Genomic DNA, 18,478 nt, shown 5'->3' with positions numbered 1-18,478 from the left:
GCTGAAACACGTTTGGAATATCAGATGAGGTCCTGAATATCATGGATTATATGAGATTTCTGGACTGTCATGAATATACTGCCCTCAACCATCATGATTTCCTTCCAGGTAGCAGATATTAGCAAACTTCAAGATTTTTACATTTTTTTTGGTAAGACAATCCATCAGTGTCTAAAAAATAGAAACCATAACCTATGTTTTTGCCTCCTATCTCACTTCAGTCTCCTGAATCATGGACAAATATGAGTTACAATTTGCATGAATAAAGCTGAATAATCTGTGTCTCCATTAGGATAGTTAGGGAGATTTCATAACACTGTCATGGTGAGAAACATTTTAACCAAATTAAAGAGAACACACTTTACCTACTGGTACTAACTGTGTGTAATGACAGTGTTGCACAGGCTACACATCTAAAAGCCAAAATCAAGCACAAAACCAGGTCTTTGTCATCAATGAAAAAAAAAAAGAAAAAGAAAAATGTGTATTTCCAGCTCTCAGATTCCTTTAGTTGGTCAAGAAGCTGGATATACATTATGCCTGTCATCACCCTTCAGGCTTACATGTTCCTTTCCATCTGTAGTAGCTGAAGATGTCTTATCTGTTTTCCAGTGTTCTCTCCTTTCTCTCAAGACAGTATGTAAGTGAAAATAATAGGAGCACAGTGAGATTCAGAAGCCTATTACAACAATGAATTCATGATTACTTGGTAAAACAGCCCTAATGCCCTTCTAGATTTATATTGGCCCAAGGTTTTTCTTATCAATACAGACAAAATGGGGCCCTATTCAGTGACAGTGAACACTGGCCCTGTGCACTGCTTTTAATTAAAAAGTCCAAAATCCAAAGACAAAAATGTTTCACTCCTGCTTACACATAGGCAAGTTCAGCAGTTGCAAATGCAAGCTGAAAAACAGCATTAAAAAGACATGATTTGTTATTTAAATAATGAGACATATATCAATACTGGGCACCTGTTACATAACTATGCTACAAACACCTTCTCCTCCCAAATGGTACTGAATAATTACAGGAACAATTACAGCAATAATCCTGCTGGTTGCCCGCTTGTGAAAAAAAATTCCACCTGTCTTTGAACATCCTCCCATTCATTTAGCTCCACAGAAAATGGTGGGTGTGTAGGAATTTTCTGCACACCTTGGTCTCTCTATTTCTGTCAAGTTCTCCTTCTATGCTCATGCAATTACTGATTTACATCACAGCAATTCCTATCCCCTTTGTAGCTACTGCTTTTCAACAGCTACAGTAGGGCTTATTCCAGATCCAGCTGCATGAGCTCTTATGACCTTGCATACCCTTGCAAAAAAATAATAAAAAATATTAGTAGCTCTCCTCCAAAGACAAGAATAATAGTTTATATCATATTTCATTGTCAAAGACATTTCAACTGGTAGTACACATGCATATCCTTCAACATAAAAGCTCATAATGCAAGAATAAATATATGGGATTTTTATGTACTTCTATATGCCTATCTCATCTAAATTATTTACTTAAGATTAGAGGATGTTCAACTATCTTTTGACAGAGTTGACAGGAGATGTATTTTGTCCTAAACAAAGGAAAAACCTAATTGAATTGAAAATGAAAATGAAATGAATTTTTCAATGAAAAATTGAATTTAAGTAATCCCCTAGGAAAACAGAAAAAATACTCAAGTTGTTCAGGCACTTAACTAGCCTGAGTGGTAAATGCAGCCTACTGTACAGTTTAATTTGGACTATGCTGCATATAGCATTGTATTTACCCCTCAATACACAGCTCTGTAAAAATGCATCTTACCTTTCTCAGATGAAGCTAACTGGACCTCTGCAATGTGGCTGTGTCCTTAACACAGCTAGCCTGAAGTTGTTTTAGCACAGTTGTTTTGTTGAAGTGAGGAAGTCAAAGAGACAAAGTTCTGGACTGGCAAATTCTTGGAGGTTTTAGTAAGGATATCACCTTCTGGTTTGTTGTGTAAGTTGATGGTTGTATTGTTAAAGGTGACAGGCTTATAGTTAAAGATTGGAGTTCCTGTCCTATTTCTACTAGAGAAAATTTACTGTGAATATTCCAAATTAAATAGCATGGCTCCTGTCTTCTAAGCTTTGGGAAAAAAAAAAAGTTTAAATTTTACAGAGGCTGTAAGTATTTTTCCTGGATAAAATCATTTAAGTGCATATAGGAGAGAAATGCTTTTCTTTTTTTTTGCCACTGCATTCTTATATAATCAGATCACACTATCTTCTTTTGTATCAGTTTGCTGTCTCAATTTATACAACATAATGAAGCTAGTGCAAATCGTGTTCTGTTTGTGGCACCGTGAACTAGAAAAGTCCAGTCAATTTCTTAGTGATTAGTCATTTCAAAATATCAACTCCCCTGAAGTTAAGGAGTCAACCTCAAACAGATGAATGTGTGTGTAACCAGAACGCATGTAGAGTTCTGGGCTGCTCCTCTACAGGTGAGATACTGTCCTGTTCTGTAACACCTGGGCACTGCATGAGTCCCCACACGACATTTTTCCATTGTGGCAGTCACTTTGTAAGGAGAACATATACTTATGGAACATATACTTACTCTCTCTCCTTTGGGACCTGCAGGGCCATGGGGACCAACCGGGCCATCTATACCCTACAAAAAGGAACAAAGAGGGTAAGAGGGATTGTTCTCACAACTCTTCCGTTTTAACAGCTGTCTTGTACTCAAGAACTAACATGGAATCAGTCTTCACTGGTTGAAAACTTGGATTTAATTGTGGTGCACCCTATTTGGCTCTCTAAACTGCACCTATGACCTCTCCTGTTAAAGGGCAGAGCAGCTTTCTTCTGCCTGGAATTCATTACATCCATGGAAGCAATCAGATTTACAAAGACCTTAAACTGATTGGAAGAAGATGTAAGGGTCAAAAAAAGACTTTAAATTATTGTTTCATTTTTGAAATTGATTATTCTTTAAATTGAAATGTCCACCTGTAAGATGGACTTACCTATTGCAGGGATCAATAAGACTCTTACTTCCAAAATGAACCCTTCCACTGCATAGACTTCTTTATCATTAAAGAAAGCAAGAGATTTAGCACCTAGAATGTGTAATATAGCAGCGTCTGTAGATGAACCCCAGCACACCTGCATTTCCTTCACTGATTCCATATTAGCAGTGAACATCTATGCTCTCCTGTAAGCTAAATCCCTCACCTTACTCAGGAAAACCAACAACCCATCCAAGGCAGTTGCCCAACCAAAAATCAAAACTAAGCTGTCTTTTTAATGTTCGGAGCTCCTTCTGCAGAGAATTACATTCTCCTTCCCACACATACTGCCCTAAAAATCTGCTCGAAGCCCCCTCTCATGCAGCATGGAAAATGCCTGCAGTGTTTGGCCTTCCTTCCTGTGTGCAGTGAGCAAGCTTGGCTGGCAGAGCCCCTGGGGAGCACACGGACTGTCACCAAGGGGGACACAGAAAGACAAGGGACTCACCCGGGCTCCTGGCTTTCCGTCTAAGCCAGATGCTCCCTGTGTGGTTAGGTGGAAGCATGGATGATGGGCACGACACGAATGACAAGAACGTGAGATTAGTAAGTGGTGCTGATGAATAAACACAATTCAAACGTACAGTACACGCTGTGACAGGGTTCTGGAGTGGGTATCACATTACTACAACAGCATGTTAGTTAAAAATTCACATAAAACACCGAGAGCCCGATTCTGTTCTCACCTCAGCGTAACATCGCTGACCCACCCCTGCCCTGGCAGCAAGTACATTGGAGCAGAATATTGTCAGGCCATAGGAGTGCTACAAACACCAGATGTTAGGGTGTTTCTGAGCCTGAGCACACAAATATTTACTTTGTCATTTACTCGCATGTTTTCTAATTTGCAAACAGCGACAATACAGAATAGTATACACAAAGGAAGAAAAACGCGTGTTAACTGCGATAGGAAATATTCAAGTGCAAGAATACTGCATTATGCAGCCAACCAAATCGGGATCCTGAACCACAATGGGCTCATTCATTTCCAAGAGGCCGGCAGACAATCACTTTTCCTGTTTTCCCGTCCCAGCACGCCGGGCCATGAGCCTCAGCATCCTTGGGGACGGGGGGACCCCTCGTGGGTTCTGTGCGAATAACAGAGCGGCACAGGGCACAGGGAATAACCTGCACAGCACCCCTGCTTCCTAAAAACCAAACCAAACCAGCCCCAAACAAACCCAGCTAAAATCTCCAGCCAACTCCATAAAACGAGCCGTTTATTTGGAACGTCAAACGCTTGGGCTCTGCTCCTGAAAATGACATTTAGAAGTAGCAAGCAGGAGCAGTACAAGGTCTGTGTAAATTTGGAAAATGTAATAGCATATTTTGTGCTGGTCTCTTCTACTTTGTAGCCATTTTCAGGGCTCAGGTGTCCAAAGCTCACTCTCTACAGAGATGTAACTGTCAGTGTGAAAATGAGCTTTTATTTTTCTCAAAATAAATTAAAATTCTCGGTGACGCTGAGCTTGTCCAGAGGCCCTGCACATAATTCTTGAAAATATTAATCACAGAGGTTTGTGTTCCTTTGGGTCAACTAAGTCATTTTTCTCCATTTTACTGTTAACAATGTAATCACTGGGAGCAACCCTCATACAATAACAACAGCAAAGAGGAAAAATGAACTCTTTTTCTGAGAAAAAAAAAAAAAAAGCTGGATTTTCAGCATGCTTTTAAACACAAAAAGTATTTTCTATTTTATCAACCTAAATTCTAAGAACTCTGATGTTTCCGTATTTTTGAGGTTCTTCACTTGTAAGACAAAAACCATGCCAAACACTCAGAATGGGAATTTTCTAAAGAACAAGGCAAAAATAAAAATCCAGAAAAAAAACCCAACCTTGCAACTTAATTCCCTAAACCAATTTTTTAGCTTTCCTCAATTAGACCTCTCCATTTGAACTGCAGAAGTGCAATGAGAGGAAGAATAAGTGGGGAGACGGGGGAAAGGGAAGACTCCTTTTTTAATGGAAACACCAAACAACACTTGGATAACAGCACGACTAATGTAATGGGGGTGATGACATCCTTGTGACACTGAACAATCTCAACTGACACACAACAACAAGAAAAAAACCTGACAGCACTGGGTGTTACAGGACATTACTTGGGATGATAGCACAGATTTGGGACAAAACAAAACAAGAGTGATGCTCTGCTCCAACATGGTATATTCTGCATATGCCATTGAGTAAATCAGAGTTGGTCATGAGGAGTAGAAAGACACGTTTGTGATTTGCACTGAAATTGAATAGTTGGGGTTTTTTACTTACTGGAAGACCAAGGGGCCCTCTGTCACCCTTTTGACCTGGTTCACCCTTCAATCCTTTAAGACCATTTAACCCTGGTTCACCCTAAACGTAAAAGTATAAATGCCAAAGTTTTGGTGCTACAATGGGTGTTTAAGCTGGGATAGAAGAAGCCAGTCTCAGAAGTAGCTGCAAATTCCAGTTTGAACAAATTCAACCTTCTCAGCTTGTACTTTACATACTGATTAAACAGTGGGCAAAAATACTTGGGCAGTGTCTGCTGGAGTTAAAATGTGTGTTAAAAAAACCTGCAGGAAACTTATGGGTAACAGATTTTTTTAATGTTTTCCTAATAATCATCATTACAGTTAGAAGGTTTGAATTAAGCACGAGTTTCAGGGGGTTTTGGAAATTCCTCAAATCCCATAAACCACCCTATGCAGATAATTCAAACTGAAAGAAAATGTTCATAAAAATAAATGTCAAAACTGCAGGTTTCTACAGGGAGATCTCCTGAAAAGTACATTTGGTAAGGAAGCAACACTTTCCCTAACAGCAAACTGGAATTTGCAGCAAAATCTTACATAAAGATATTTTAAACCTTTAAGCATACATAATAAACAGTAACAAGTTAAAAGAAACAGTACAGGTTATACAATGCCAAGCTGTTTGGGAGGTCCACAGTTTCTGTGTTCATAAAGAGAAATTTTAACAATGTAAGATATGGCACTTGTTGTGATTGTTAAATTATGCATAGGCTATTACATTAAACATCACTAAGATGATAATACTGGGCTCAGAGCTGCCAATAAATCATTCTCTCATAATGAAAAACTGCATCAGCATGAGGGCTGCTCAGTCAAAGAGAGTATTGACCACACCTGCCTCTTCTGGGAAACAGAAATACGTGGGTATTTTATCCAGGCTGCTCCCCATGGCCTCATTGCTAGATTTCCCTTTGATGTATTATGTTACCTTATATTATATTCATATTTAAAAAAAACCCCACCAATCTCAGTAGAACCCAGTCTGCTCCTTTAAGTAACTCCAGACATCATCTGCCTGCTTTGCCCCCTTAGCAGCCATTTCTTCATCCTTATTCTATTAGACTCGATGTGACTTTCAGAGCAGTAGCACTGGAAACGCTGAAGTTTTGGAAACAGACCTGAGAAATCCCACAAAGCCTGAGTCTCAGGCCAAAAGCCTGAGGTAAAGCAGGGCTGGTGCTAAAATGGAACATACTTGATTTCAAAAAATGATTTATGACTTAGGTTTCTTGAGCCAAGGTAACACAGTCTCATAAGGGGTCAAACCTGTGATTTTCTGTCTTGCACCTTTAAAAACCCAAAACAAACCCCCAAAACTACACAGAAAACACCCTTTCCTCCTTTTCCTTATTTTTTTAAAAAGGTGTGATTAGGGAGCCATAGTGATTTAAATGATTATGCCTGATGAGATCACTGGCCTTAATGAATACAGTGTCATGCTGAATTTTAACTTACTGGTGACTACTGAATTAAAGCACAAATTAAAATATTTCAACTCTGCCAAAGTTCACTTCCACTCTCCTGAGCTGTTCTCATGGGCTAAGAGAGTCCCTAAAGAATATCTATGCAATGGAAAATGTTCAAATTGTATTGCAGACCTGTCTGATCATGAATCCAGTTTGGAAAACATGAAAATGCACACATCAGTTTGTGATGGTGAACCACATGTTCATGTGAAGGAACTGGTCAGTAAAACACCTGTCACCTAACAAAGGCCATGGAGACTGGAAGAAGCAGGAGATACAAGAGAGCCTAAATGAAGACAAGTTTATCTGGCTTCACTTCCTGAGCCTGTAACATGCTTCTGTATTCCAAAGTAATTCCAAGTGCAATGGTAGCTTGCCCATAAACAGGAAGCTAAATAATTTAGTGCCACACCCTGAGTATTCATATGAAAAATGGACTCAGTCAATGCTGAGGAGAAATACTACTCAGAAACAATCACAGAAAATTTAAAAAGCTTTTAAGCTGCTAATATTAAAATCTGCTTTAAGGTTTAAGAATATCAGAAACGTTTATTTAATGAGGCATGACAAAACATAGCTGCATGCATTCAAGAGCAAAGCGTGACACTTTGCAGGCATAAAGAGCTTGTCTATTCAAGACAGGTATTAATTTACCTTTGGGCCAGGCAGTCCATGAGGTCCCTGAAAATAAAAGTAACATTTTTCATTATGAAAATACACCACGATTTCTTGGAGTTTTTGCTTCATAGGGACACAAATTGCCTCTGTATTTCTTGACTCTCAAAATAAATGCAGCTGTCAATAAAACAATAGTAAACACCTGATTCTGAGGAGGAACCAGACCATTAGAATGTTAACAACAACAGGAATGTGCAATTCGTTTCTCCACCTCCTGTGAATTTTAAGACATGCAAAAAGATCTCCAAGTTAGGTCTCCTCTTTAATGGCAACATATTCTGTTAACATTTTCAGTAAGCAGGCAATAAAGTGGCAAGAGGGCTTAACCATTTCCAGCCCCTCTGTTCCTCCCCAAGCTTACCATAGGGCCTGGAGGACCATGTGGCCCTGGTGGTCCAGGTGGTCCTACCATCTACAGATAAAAAACAATAGTATTAAATCATGCAGAGCAAAGAACTCCCACAAAAATACCAGAAGTCAGGCTGACCCTTGTTGGCAAGCACTTACAAAAACAGCTATGCAGCAGTGAACATTGACAGCACATCTAGACAGGGCTTTAAGAATGGGAATTATTTTGATTTGAAAGACAGGGTACCCCAAGTGAAGATCTGCCTGTGCCATATGGCAGTGTGCCTGTCTCCAGATTCTTATTCCTAGGGCCTATGATACACTTTAAGGCACTATGGGGGAAAAACAATAAATCCCTGTAAAACAAACAGAACTGAGAAGGGGTGCTTGAACTTTTTATATTTTATGGTATGTGCTCTTTCATTCTCTCTTCTACTACTTAATCTACAGAGCCAGAAGGTGACGATGTGTTATTTTATTCCTTCTCAACATTGACAAATGGAAAAGATACTAAATTCAAGCTGGGCTTTGGCGTAATTTCAAAATTGCCCTTTGTCTCTCCTTTTATTTCTTTTAGCCCACTTGTACCAAAAATTCTCTAAGGTCATTAAAATAGGTAATCGGGCTGCTCGGTGTTTAGTGCACGCATATTCTGCACTGGTTTTCCGTGTTCCTAACAAATCCATGGAAAGAATTTCATGATGATATATCCAGCTTATATCCCCTCTCTTCCTGGACCTTCTCCATTCAATCCCAATGGGTTGCTGCCATAGCCTGCAGAGTGGCAGCAGGGATGCTGACACAGGTCTCCAGACTCAAGCACTGCTGTAGTAGCTGTCAGTGGTGGCAAAAGCAGCAACAAGACACACACTGAAATGTAAGACAGATTCCACCAGCTGTGAAATCTTCTGAAAACTGTAAGTCTTCCTTCAAGTGAAAATACACAGAACAGGATGAATTAGTGAATTAATTTCTAACAAACTAATCTTCTTCTCATAGAAAGAAACTCAGAGATGTGGGGTGCCTCTTGTGTCCTGCAATGGCACAGGGCAGCCTCTTTGACTTCTCAGAGCTATGGCTTCTGTCACTAACCTCTGCTCTGATAATGAAAGTCACCCACACCACAAAGGTACCATGCAGGAGTGTGTTTGGTTTTTTTGGGTTTGTTTGTCTGTTTGATGCCTTTACAATGTTTAAAAAAAAAGAAAAAAATAAAGAAATCATGAGAATGTGTGGTCTCATACAACTAGCTCACTCTGCTGGTCACATACCTAAAGTCAATCTAGGCTGGTTCTCACTGCACTATCTGAGATTCCCAGAGTATAGGGTGTTGAGAGAGATTATGGCTTGTTTGGGTTTTTTTTTCTTTCTTCCCCATTTATCTTTTGATTCATTACAGACCCAGAAGACTTTGACTGGAGCAAGCAGAACATGTTCATAGTCACAGAACAGAACAGGAATTCTATCTTTGAAATGTCTTAAACTGCATTTAGCTCTATGACCAGAAGTCTGTTCTTTCTCAGGAAAGATCAGTCATGAATATCAAGAAGCTGGAGAACCACTGCTGGATTCCTGTGTTCACTGTAATGCCACACTAGGACTTACTGAAGGACCTTGGGCACCAGGCAAACCAATGTCTCCTTTTTCGCCTTTCATGCCATTGGCTCCCTAAAAATCATTACAAAACAGCATTTATAAACTAGAAATCTAGAAATCAAACAATCTAGAAATGATAATATTTATTTGCAAGTAATTATCATTTAAAAAAAGGAAATCCTTAAAAAGATCTGGCACTACTTTAAAAATAATATAAACACATGCTTTCATATTGATAGCTATCATTTGTGGCACGATATTTATGACAATTCCTTAAACTGGCACTTCGTTCATAATGTATTGTACTATGGATACAATTTTGAAATTGTTTCTGTTTTTGCTGAGAAATGTCATGTGTATGTATGTGTATCTATATACACACACACAAAATAGGAAGAATGCATCCCATAAATAATTATGCATTTTTTCTCCCTCCTCAATCTAAGACACCTGAAACTTCCATTTGAAACACAGCTCCTTTCTCCTTGCCCATGTTGTACTATATATTACAAGAGTGGCACAATTTTGGTCAGCCTGCCAACTAACCTCTTTCTCCCCAACCCAGTATTTTTTTTTTCACTGTAAGTGGAGGAAAAGCTCTGACAATCTTATACCTCCTCCTAGACTAGCTTCAGAATGATCTCAGAATTTTCTCCCCAGTTTCTTTCCCTCCCATTTGCAATTTGTCAATACTGTTGGAAACTCCTGATAATGGAAGAGAGAAAAAAACAGAAATATTTTTGCTAAAATGAATTAATTTATTTGTCATACTCACTGGTAAGCCAGGCAGTCCAATTCCCCCTTTTTCTCCAGGCATTCCAGGATCACCTGTGTCTCCTTTTGAGCCCTTAGGACCCTAAAATATGGAATTATTCAGCAAGTCATGTAAAAAACTTAGGTACACCAACAGAATTCTAGCTTTGATCTTAATAAGCAGAAGTCATGTGCTGCATATATCTTTGCTATTAAAATGCAGAACATTATTAGATCACAGATTACGCAGCAACACTATAATGATTTTATTAAACATTATCATCATATTATTTAGATTATGAAATCTAAGTTGAAACTTGGGATCATGGAAATAATCTCTTGAAACAACCTGTGGTTGCTCACATGTCCTTCACTACATGACTTAAGCAAAATGTACCTGTTCTCCATCAGCTCCTGGAATTCCTGGGGATCCTGGTTCACCCTGTAAGAGATAAGACAGAAATGGATTATCCCAATTGTCCCAGATATTAGAGGAAAAATCCAGAAAAATTCCCATAATTAACAACAATAAAGCTAGAGAATATTCTGTTAAAAAATCCAGCATATAGATAATACCTATATTAAATAAACAGCCAAGCTGAGCATGGCATTACACAAACTTTGGCTTGTATAAAGGCCAGACAAGTGCATAAAAAGAAAGGAAAAAGAAGACAAAATCCCAGAGGTGAAAAGACCCCAATCCAATGGAAACTTTGCCTGCTACCAGAATAAATACAGAATATCATGCCCCCCAATTTATGTAAGGACAAGAGAAACTTCATGGTTTTTTTCCCTATTACAAAGCACCCAGTGAAGGAGCTCACATCCACCACATTGTCTTATGACCAGTTCCTGGGTAGCATTCTCTAAGGGAGCAAGTTATGGTGATGGATGGAGTCAATTACATTAGAAACAAACTCCTGTGATGCTGAATTCTGCTTTACATTGTAAATTTTGAATGAGAATGCTCATCTGTATGAAGGAACACAACCTCTTCCACACTCCAACTTCTCTGTTTTACAACATACTCCATATGTTGCAGAATTGCTGGATAGATGACAATGCAAAAAAGCAATTTCTGCACACTTCACTGTATATTCTACTATCAATTTTCATATAGAATGAACCTTGTTTCTCACAATTTCTAGAAACAGTGTACATGTGTATTGTGATATATTTCCATATGAAATACTGGATAAAGTCTAAAACTGAAATGTCTAGAATTGTTATTGAAGATGCACATATTTGCTCTTGGAACAGTGTAGAGACACTCTGAGAAGATGAGGTATCTAGTATTTAAGAAATAGGAAAAACATCTCAACTAGTTTAAAAACATTAAGGGAGACTCCACTAACTTCAACACCTCTTTTTTAAGTATAGGCAAATATATTATTTAAATTTTATAGAACAGTGCAGCATATGGTATTCATTGTCTCTGTGTGGGCTGCTCACTAACCTTCTGTACTACTTATGAGCACCAGCCAGGTGGTATTGGCAGGCCTGGGTTTCCAGCCAGCCTCCTGCCCACATGTGTACCTTGTAATTTTTACTGACATTAGACAACACTGCACTTATTTGGGTGGGTGCCCCCGTGATATAAAAGCTGCATTCACATGCACTCACACGGTGGCCAGTGGTCCTGCACACAGCTTTGCCCACCTCATTCCCACTCAGCCAGAAGTGAGGCATGGGAGCCTCTGTCTGGTTGGGTGGACACTTTTGCAAAGTCCTAGGGAGCAACCTGAGTGCTGATCCCTGAGTGAGATGCTTCTGCACTCTTTCAGCACTAATTCATTTTGCTGGTCCTTAGTTAAGCATCTGTGTGTGGCAATTAAAGCACCTATTCTGGAAAGCTACATCTCAAGAATCTTGCACAGAAAGTCAGAAACATGCCATATTTTTTAAATTTACAGTTAAACAACTGTGCTGGAAAGCTCCATTTACCTGTACATATACACCATTTGAAAAAAACCCAGAAAATACTCCACCCTTAAGGTACAATGAGTAAAGAAGATCACCTTTGACCCTTGCAGCCCTTGGGGTCCTGGTGGTCCTGGTGGTCCCTAAACAGAAACATACAAACCTCTCAGCTTTGAAATAAACTCCTGAAGAACTTGTCATGTAAGCACAGGGTGAATGTTAACACAGCTACTGTAACAAAATGGGTTAGATTTTTCACACAAGTGGAACCAAGACCAGTCATGGACAAGTTGTTAATCTGTGACAGCTCTCGACAACCACAACACTACCACAAAAAGCAGTGTTAAAATAACATTACAACTCATATTTTACAATAAAGTCCTCTGCTCCTATTGATGAAATGGCACTGCTTCCCTTAATGGAAGGGAGACCAAAACCCAGTCATATTTGCCAGCCCTCATTGCCTGATCCAAAACAATCTGAGACCAGGAGAAATCTCAAAGCAAAGAGGATTCTGCTCAAAGATTCTAAGTGTGTCTGGGGATACTCAGTGCTTTGTGAAATTGCCATGAAATGTAAGCATTTCCTTCACTTCCACCTCAGGCTGTGGACACAGTGTGATATATCAAACATTGGTCTGCATGGTGCATAGTGGGGATGCTTTAAAGAAACCCCACATCAACATTTAGAAATCCCCTGCATTAATAATGAAAGGGTGTGTACAGATGGGAAAGTACAGCTAACAGCAACCTTGCAGAGAAGAACTTGAAACAAAAAAGGAGAATGTGTTTTCCCAGTCTCGTACTTAAATGAACGGAAGTTTTGCCATTAATTCAAAAGGAGCAGAATTGGTTCCATTCCTGGCTTTCAACAATGGGTTCTCTGCTATGGGAACACCAAGCAAAGGAAATCAGTACATCTTATGATGAACCAGGTTGACATCCAATGAAGGCATGTCCTGAGCCAACAAAATTATGAACAGGCTGTAGCACAAAGGAGAAGTTCTACAACGCACAGTAAGTCATGCAATAGGAATTACCGTGACAGTCAGGGTGGCAATCCTCTGTTGGCAAAATGTATTAACAAAAGTTGTCAGTAGCAGAATTAAACAATGATATAAATAGTTCTGTTTGCTCTAGTTATAATCTCCACAGAACCTAGGCTGCATGTGGGAGACACCATGCCCTCAAAAACCTAGAGAAAACCTCTGTTATTTTAAATTCTTGGTGTTGAATTTGAAGCTGCTTGGTTTCTGTGGGAATTAGATGAAGACAGTATTTTTGTACAATTCAAGAGATCAAATAAACAATGACTAAACAGCAAAATCTAAGCAGAAGTCTTCAAAAAGCAGTTTTTAAGCATATTAAGAAAACATAATGTGTTGGTGTCTGAAGCCAACTGAAAGGCTACCCTATGTTTTGTAATGTCTGCAGGTTCTGCACCAATGTTTAACTAATAAATATGATTCTTGGAGTGGAGATGTAACATTAATTTTCATATAAAAATGCAGTTCTAAACCCAAAACTGCCAGCCCATAACTCATCTATGTATTCAGCTTTGAATTTGCTTGGAAAGACAAAGGATATTTTCATCATAGAAGCAGGGAAAATATCTTGACTTATCACTATTATTTTTTTGCCAAAGAATCTAAAACCAAGTGGAAAAGTATGAAAATGTAATTTAAATGCTTGTCTACATTTTTAAACAGAGTAAAACCCCCAAACATTGCAGCTTGCACATGCTTTCCTTTTGCATGTGAAGAACTTAACTGGTCTACATGGAACAAGAAATATTTTGCTTTTCTAATTTTTATCCAATGTGCAAAATAAAAGTTTGCAGATCTTCTGTTTTAAGCTGTAGAAGAACCTCTGTATGTCAGTGCAACAATACATACTGCTGGCAAAGATCTGGAACCTACTCGATGGAAAGTACTTGCACAAAATTGTTCTCTAACACATGGTTTTAATATACTCATATCCTTTGTATTTCAATGTATTAACGGAAATATATCAAGAACTTAAAAAACACTGAGAAGTTCAAGTATGAAAGTATCTAGATATGAAAACCTAAAATAACTATTGCAAAGAACTGATGTTTTTTTGCAATCACAGTAGCGGATCCCTGTATGGTGGCAAATATTTTAATATCTAATGCTGTAGTTCCTACAAAGGTTAAACTTTGGAAACTAGTGCTTTTTGCCCTGGGAAATTCTGCAGAACAGGTGTGAAGAGCAATTTCAGCAGAGAGATGAATTCTGTATTTGATCCTCCAAGTGAAAGCCACATACTCTCAGCAGTGGTCTTGTTCAAACCACAATGACAATTTTAAGATTGCACATGAGATTGAATAGGAGGCACAAGGCAAAGTAACTAAGTTTCTAGACTGCTTCATGATTTATTACCAAATTCTAACATGAGACAAGCAGCCCAGATCTTGTAAACTCTTTTCAACTTCTTAAATCTACAGGCCAAATTCTGTGCAAGTTCACAGTTCAGTGCTGAGAACTGGAAGTTCTCACGTGCTTCTGTGAGAGAACTGCAAACCTCAGAGCCCCTAAGAATTTAAGGTACCAGGAGACTTAGAAATGGGTGTTTGCCATCTGAAAGGACTGAGATGGATTTGGCAAGGATATTTTTGACTGATCCTATATAATCTTACTTACACCCTCCTTGCACAGTCATTCCCATTAATATAAATTATTTGTTGCCCTGGATCAGAAGGTGATGATATTTGGAATGATTTGCAATGGGATAAAGGCTTCTTACATGTCTCAACCACTGCAAAAGGCTTCAGTCCACTTTTAAGGCTTCTTTATGTGCTGCAGCTTTTCTGAAGAAGCTTGAAAGTAACACTGATGCCAGAGTTATGCTACAAAGACAGAATACAGGAGATGCAGGGGCTAAAGCCCCTGGTAAATCTGTGTCTGGTAATACACAACATTAATTTCAGGCTACTTTAGGCATGTAACTCAGAGAGGGATTTAGGTGACTGAAAGCTGTGTGTCTGAATTCCTTTACAAGCAAACCAAATGAGGCAAACATAATGCAGAGCCTCACAACATGCCTATGCAGACTTCTCCACAGCCACAATGAAACTGTGGACTCAGCCTTAGTGACATACAAGGCTTTTAGATTTTAGTAAAGGCAGTGAGATTTTTTTATTTTTTGCAAGTACCTTGGAAACCAAATGACTGGTCAGACTTCTACCCACTCCCACTGCGTAAATGTAAGAAAAGGGTTCAGTGGCTTCAGTGAGAAAGTGATCAGATGCACAATGAGCCAAATCCAGTCTTCAGTTTCACATAAGCAAGCCATTCACTTTGGTGGAGTTATACTGCACAGAATTTGCATCTGAGTATTCTGCAATGTAAATCACCTTGACTTCAATGACATATGTCATCTTGGTCCTTTGCTTTTATGCAAACACTCATTCATTCTTTTTGTAACCCCACTTTAATCCTCCACACTTTTCTGCACACCAGTCAAAATAGGTTTTCCAGAAATGAATAAGTGAGAAGACTGGTGCTTGGTCTACTTAATGTACTCAAGTTGCTGATTGAATCCACAGCTTGCTAATGGAACCATGTTACATGGTTTCCAAAGCTCAAATATTCTGCTCTTTTCATTTTAAAGGAAGAAGAGAAGGAAAACAAGGAAAAAAAGAAATGTCAATATTATAATACATGAACTGAAAAGCAGACACTTCTGTTGAACCTGTGTATGTGGTTTATTACATTAATTCAGCACTAAAACACCAAAGCCAGCAATGAATTAGTTTTGTCCTCATTAGGTGAAGTCAGTACTCCTCAGGGAACATGGAACTAATTCACTCAGCTCATCTGTGTCAGGGAAACAGTTCTTCTAGCACACATAACCTAGTCTCCAAATATAGAAGGTGATTCCTGATTAATAAGCTCAACAATTTTGCACACAAAATGTTTTCAAGCTCTAGGCAAAAAGAGAAACACAGTGCTGTCAAATTACTTTTTGCCAGGCCAGACTAAGCCAATTCAGCCTTGTTATGTTTGCATACCTGCAGAGCTTCATGGATATTGCCATTATAATCAATTATCTCTGTTGCACCTTGATCGCCCTTCTGTCCAGGTGGCCCCTGTAACATATTTTCCATTAGAATTATGAGACAACTGTCAAAGGCTATTTTAGACTCTTAACTACTAACACGTGCTTTGATTTGATAGTGTGGTGTTATACACTTACTGTTCTTGTAATATACTACTACAAAACATAGAATTTAAAGGAAAAAGTTTTTTTTTAGTAAAGATAAATAAGCAAGTCAGTACAAAGTAACTTGTGCTGCAGTGGGAAAGCAAATAGATGAAACCTCTGAGGGAAGACATTTAAGCAGTTCCTACACTCTAGTTCTGTATTGGCAGTGAACAATGTCAGAACACCTGGCTTGTAACATCCTGCCCACAAACTGTGGAGAGGAGACTGCTTCAAATAGTGGCAAGTGGTGTCAGTCATATTAAAGTCCAGTTAGCAACCAAGTTCCAACAGTGTCAAGTTACAAATTTCATCTGGAGTTTTAACTGGAATTACTCCTACGATTTCAGTTCACATGGACTGCATCTAAGGGTAAAAAACAAAGAGCTGAGACATAGACTTACCTGTGGACCTGCAGATCCTGTGTCACCTCTCTCACCGGTATCCCCCTGTGTAAAAATGATACATCAAAAAAACAGGTATGCCATTTGACAATATATCACATAGTTCTTCCCTTTTAAATATGTTTTCTTAAATGAACTGGTTTACAGGGTCTCTCATCCTAAACAGGATGTGAATCTTTTTTAATGAAAGGAAAAAGTCCCTCAAAATTTGTGTACCGGTAGAATCGACAATGATGCATTTTGTTCTGTGTGAATATTAGAGTGTTGTATTGCTTTGCAATAAAAAAATTTCAAAGAACCAAAAAAATGGGCAGATTAACAATTAAGCACTTTGTGTAATATCCTTATTCTTAATGACACTACTATCAAAAGCTTGAAGAGAATACTAGAGATTTATTACTCAGTCTGAAAACAGTCAAAAACTTCTTCAAATGTGTGTTTCAAAATGTATAAACTTTTCTTTCTGTAATTACGCCTCCAACTAACCTTCTGAACTTCCCTGGTCTGAGCCTTCCCTAAAAACACAACTGTACTGTCAGATTTGGAGTTTCTTGAAACCCTTTCTGTGACAGGTCTAAGATCATTACCAGTTTACACACAGCTTTTTCTTCCTGTCAATTAGTAATGTATTTCAAATGATGGAGGGAATTTCAAACATGTATGCAGTCATATCCCAGCATCCACAGTTCATTTCACAGTCACTTTCATAGCAAGGTCTTACATTTTAATATTACTCAAAATTAATATGGGTAAGGACTGAAAATTTTGCTCCTGTTGAAATTTAGAGAACTTTGGTAAAAGTCAGGGAAGAATGATTAATTTACCAGTGGTAAGAGAACACACAGAAACCAGGAAAATTCCATAGAGTCGATGAAGGCATACAGAGAGCAGGCTGGTGACAGGGCATTATCAAGGTTGTGCCATTTGCCTTTCCTTCCAGTGCTGCCTTGGCAGCAGACAGTGAACATTGGAACTGATAAAAAATGAAGTTCTCCACCACTAGATTGACTTCTGTGGGCCAGATTTTCAGGTATGCAGGGAAAATGAAAATCTTACATCCTTTTTTGATAAAAAAAACCCTTTTAATTTGGTGCATGTGGGAGGTGCCCAAGTACTGTAGTCAAACGAGAGGCAGGTTTACTCTTCTGCTCTCACTCTGATACTTTAATTCCCTTATCAGTTCCCTTGCCTTCCAACGCTTCTTTCTGGTGGGAATGAATGAGGTTAAATGGCACTTGTTTAATCACATCTTTAAGCACTTAAGGGCACCCTTCAAGGACCTTACAAGTACTGCAAACAGTTTCACACCACCTACATTGTCCTGTCACCCTTATTCTGACAGAAGAGTTGTCAATGACCACCTACACAAATACATTTTCATCCATCATATGACATGAAGGAATCCAGTGAGAACAGTATTTGCACAGCAGATAAAGTAATAGAAAACACATACATTTTATCTCTCCTTATATATGAAATAACTATATCTACATAAAGATAAATGGGTAGATATAATCAAAGTAGTCTTTTTCAAGCAGATGAAACAGTAATGCAACCAACAACTCTTGCCTTTGTAGGACTTCTGACCATCATATCTCAGCCTGAAGTACTTGGAATACCACTGACACCTAGCTCACCTAAGTGTGGATCCACAAAATTACTGCAAACCCAGTAAAAGCCAGTCAGGTGTTGGGTCCTGGCATGTGGGAGAACTAACACACACCAGATACACAGAGAGAAACCAAGTTGCATGTGGAAAGCAA

The 18,478-nt window shown here is 38.7% G+C and overlaps 1 protein-coding gene across 1 annotated transcript in view; it reads right to left on the bottom strand.

The window, feature by feature from the left end:
• The window catches only part of COL25A1 (collagen type XXV alpha 1 chain), a 295,280-nt gene that overhangs the window by 17,666 nt on the left and 259,136 nt on the right, over positions 1–18,478 (bottom strand). Inside the window, exons 20-31 of the mRNA XM_086888426.1 lie at positions 16,716–16,760; positions 16,121–16,198; positions 13,128–13,151; positions 12,187–12,231; positions 10,566–10,610; positions 10,191–10,271; positions 9,425–9,487; positions 7,833–7,883; positions 7,448–7,474; positions 5,305–5,385; positions 3,480–3,515; positions 2,581–2,634 (exon numbers count right to left, since the gene is read on the bottom strand). Of these exons, the coding sequence (XP_086744552.1) occupies positions 2,581–2,634; positions 3,480–3,515; positions 5,305–5,385; positions 7,448–7,474; positions 7,833–7,883; positions 9,425–9,487; positions 10,191–10,271; positions 10,566–10,610; positions 12,187–12,231; positions 13,128–13,151; positions 16,121–16,198; positions 16,716–16,760 (630 nt within the window). The remainder of the gene's footprint in view (positions 1–2,580; positions 2,635–3,479; positions 3,516–5,304; positions 5,386–7,447; positions 7,475–7,832; positions 7,884–9,424; positions 9,488–10,190; positions 10,272–10,565; positions 10,611–12,186; positions 12,232–13,127; positions 13,152–16,120; positions 16,199–16,715; positions 16,761–18,478) is intronic.

The sequence above is a fragment of the Cyanistes caeruleus genome, chromosome 5 (genome assembly GCF_971803275.1).
Source record: "Cyanistes caeruleus chromosome 5, bCyaCae1.hap1.1, whole genome shotgun sequence".
In the NCBI taxonomy this organism is placed as follows: Eukaryota; Metazoa; Chordata; class Aves; order Passeriformes; family Paridae; genus Cyanistes; species Cyanistes caeruleus.
This window is presented reverse-complemented; position numbering and strand designations above follow the sequence as displayed.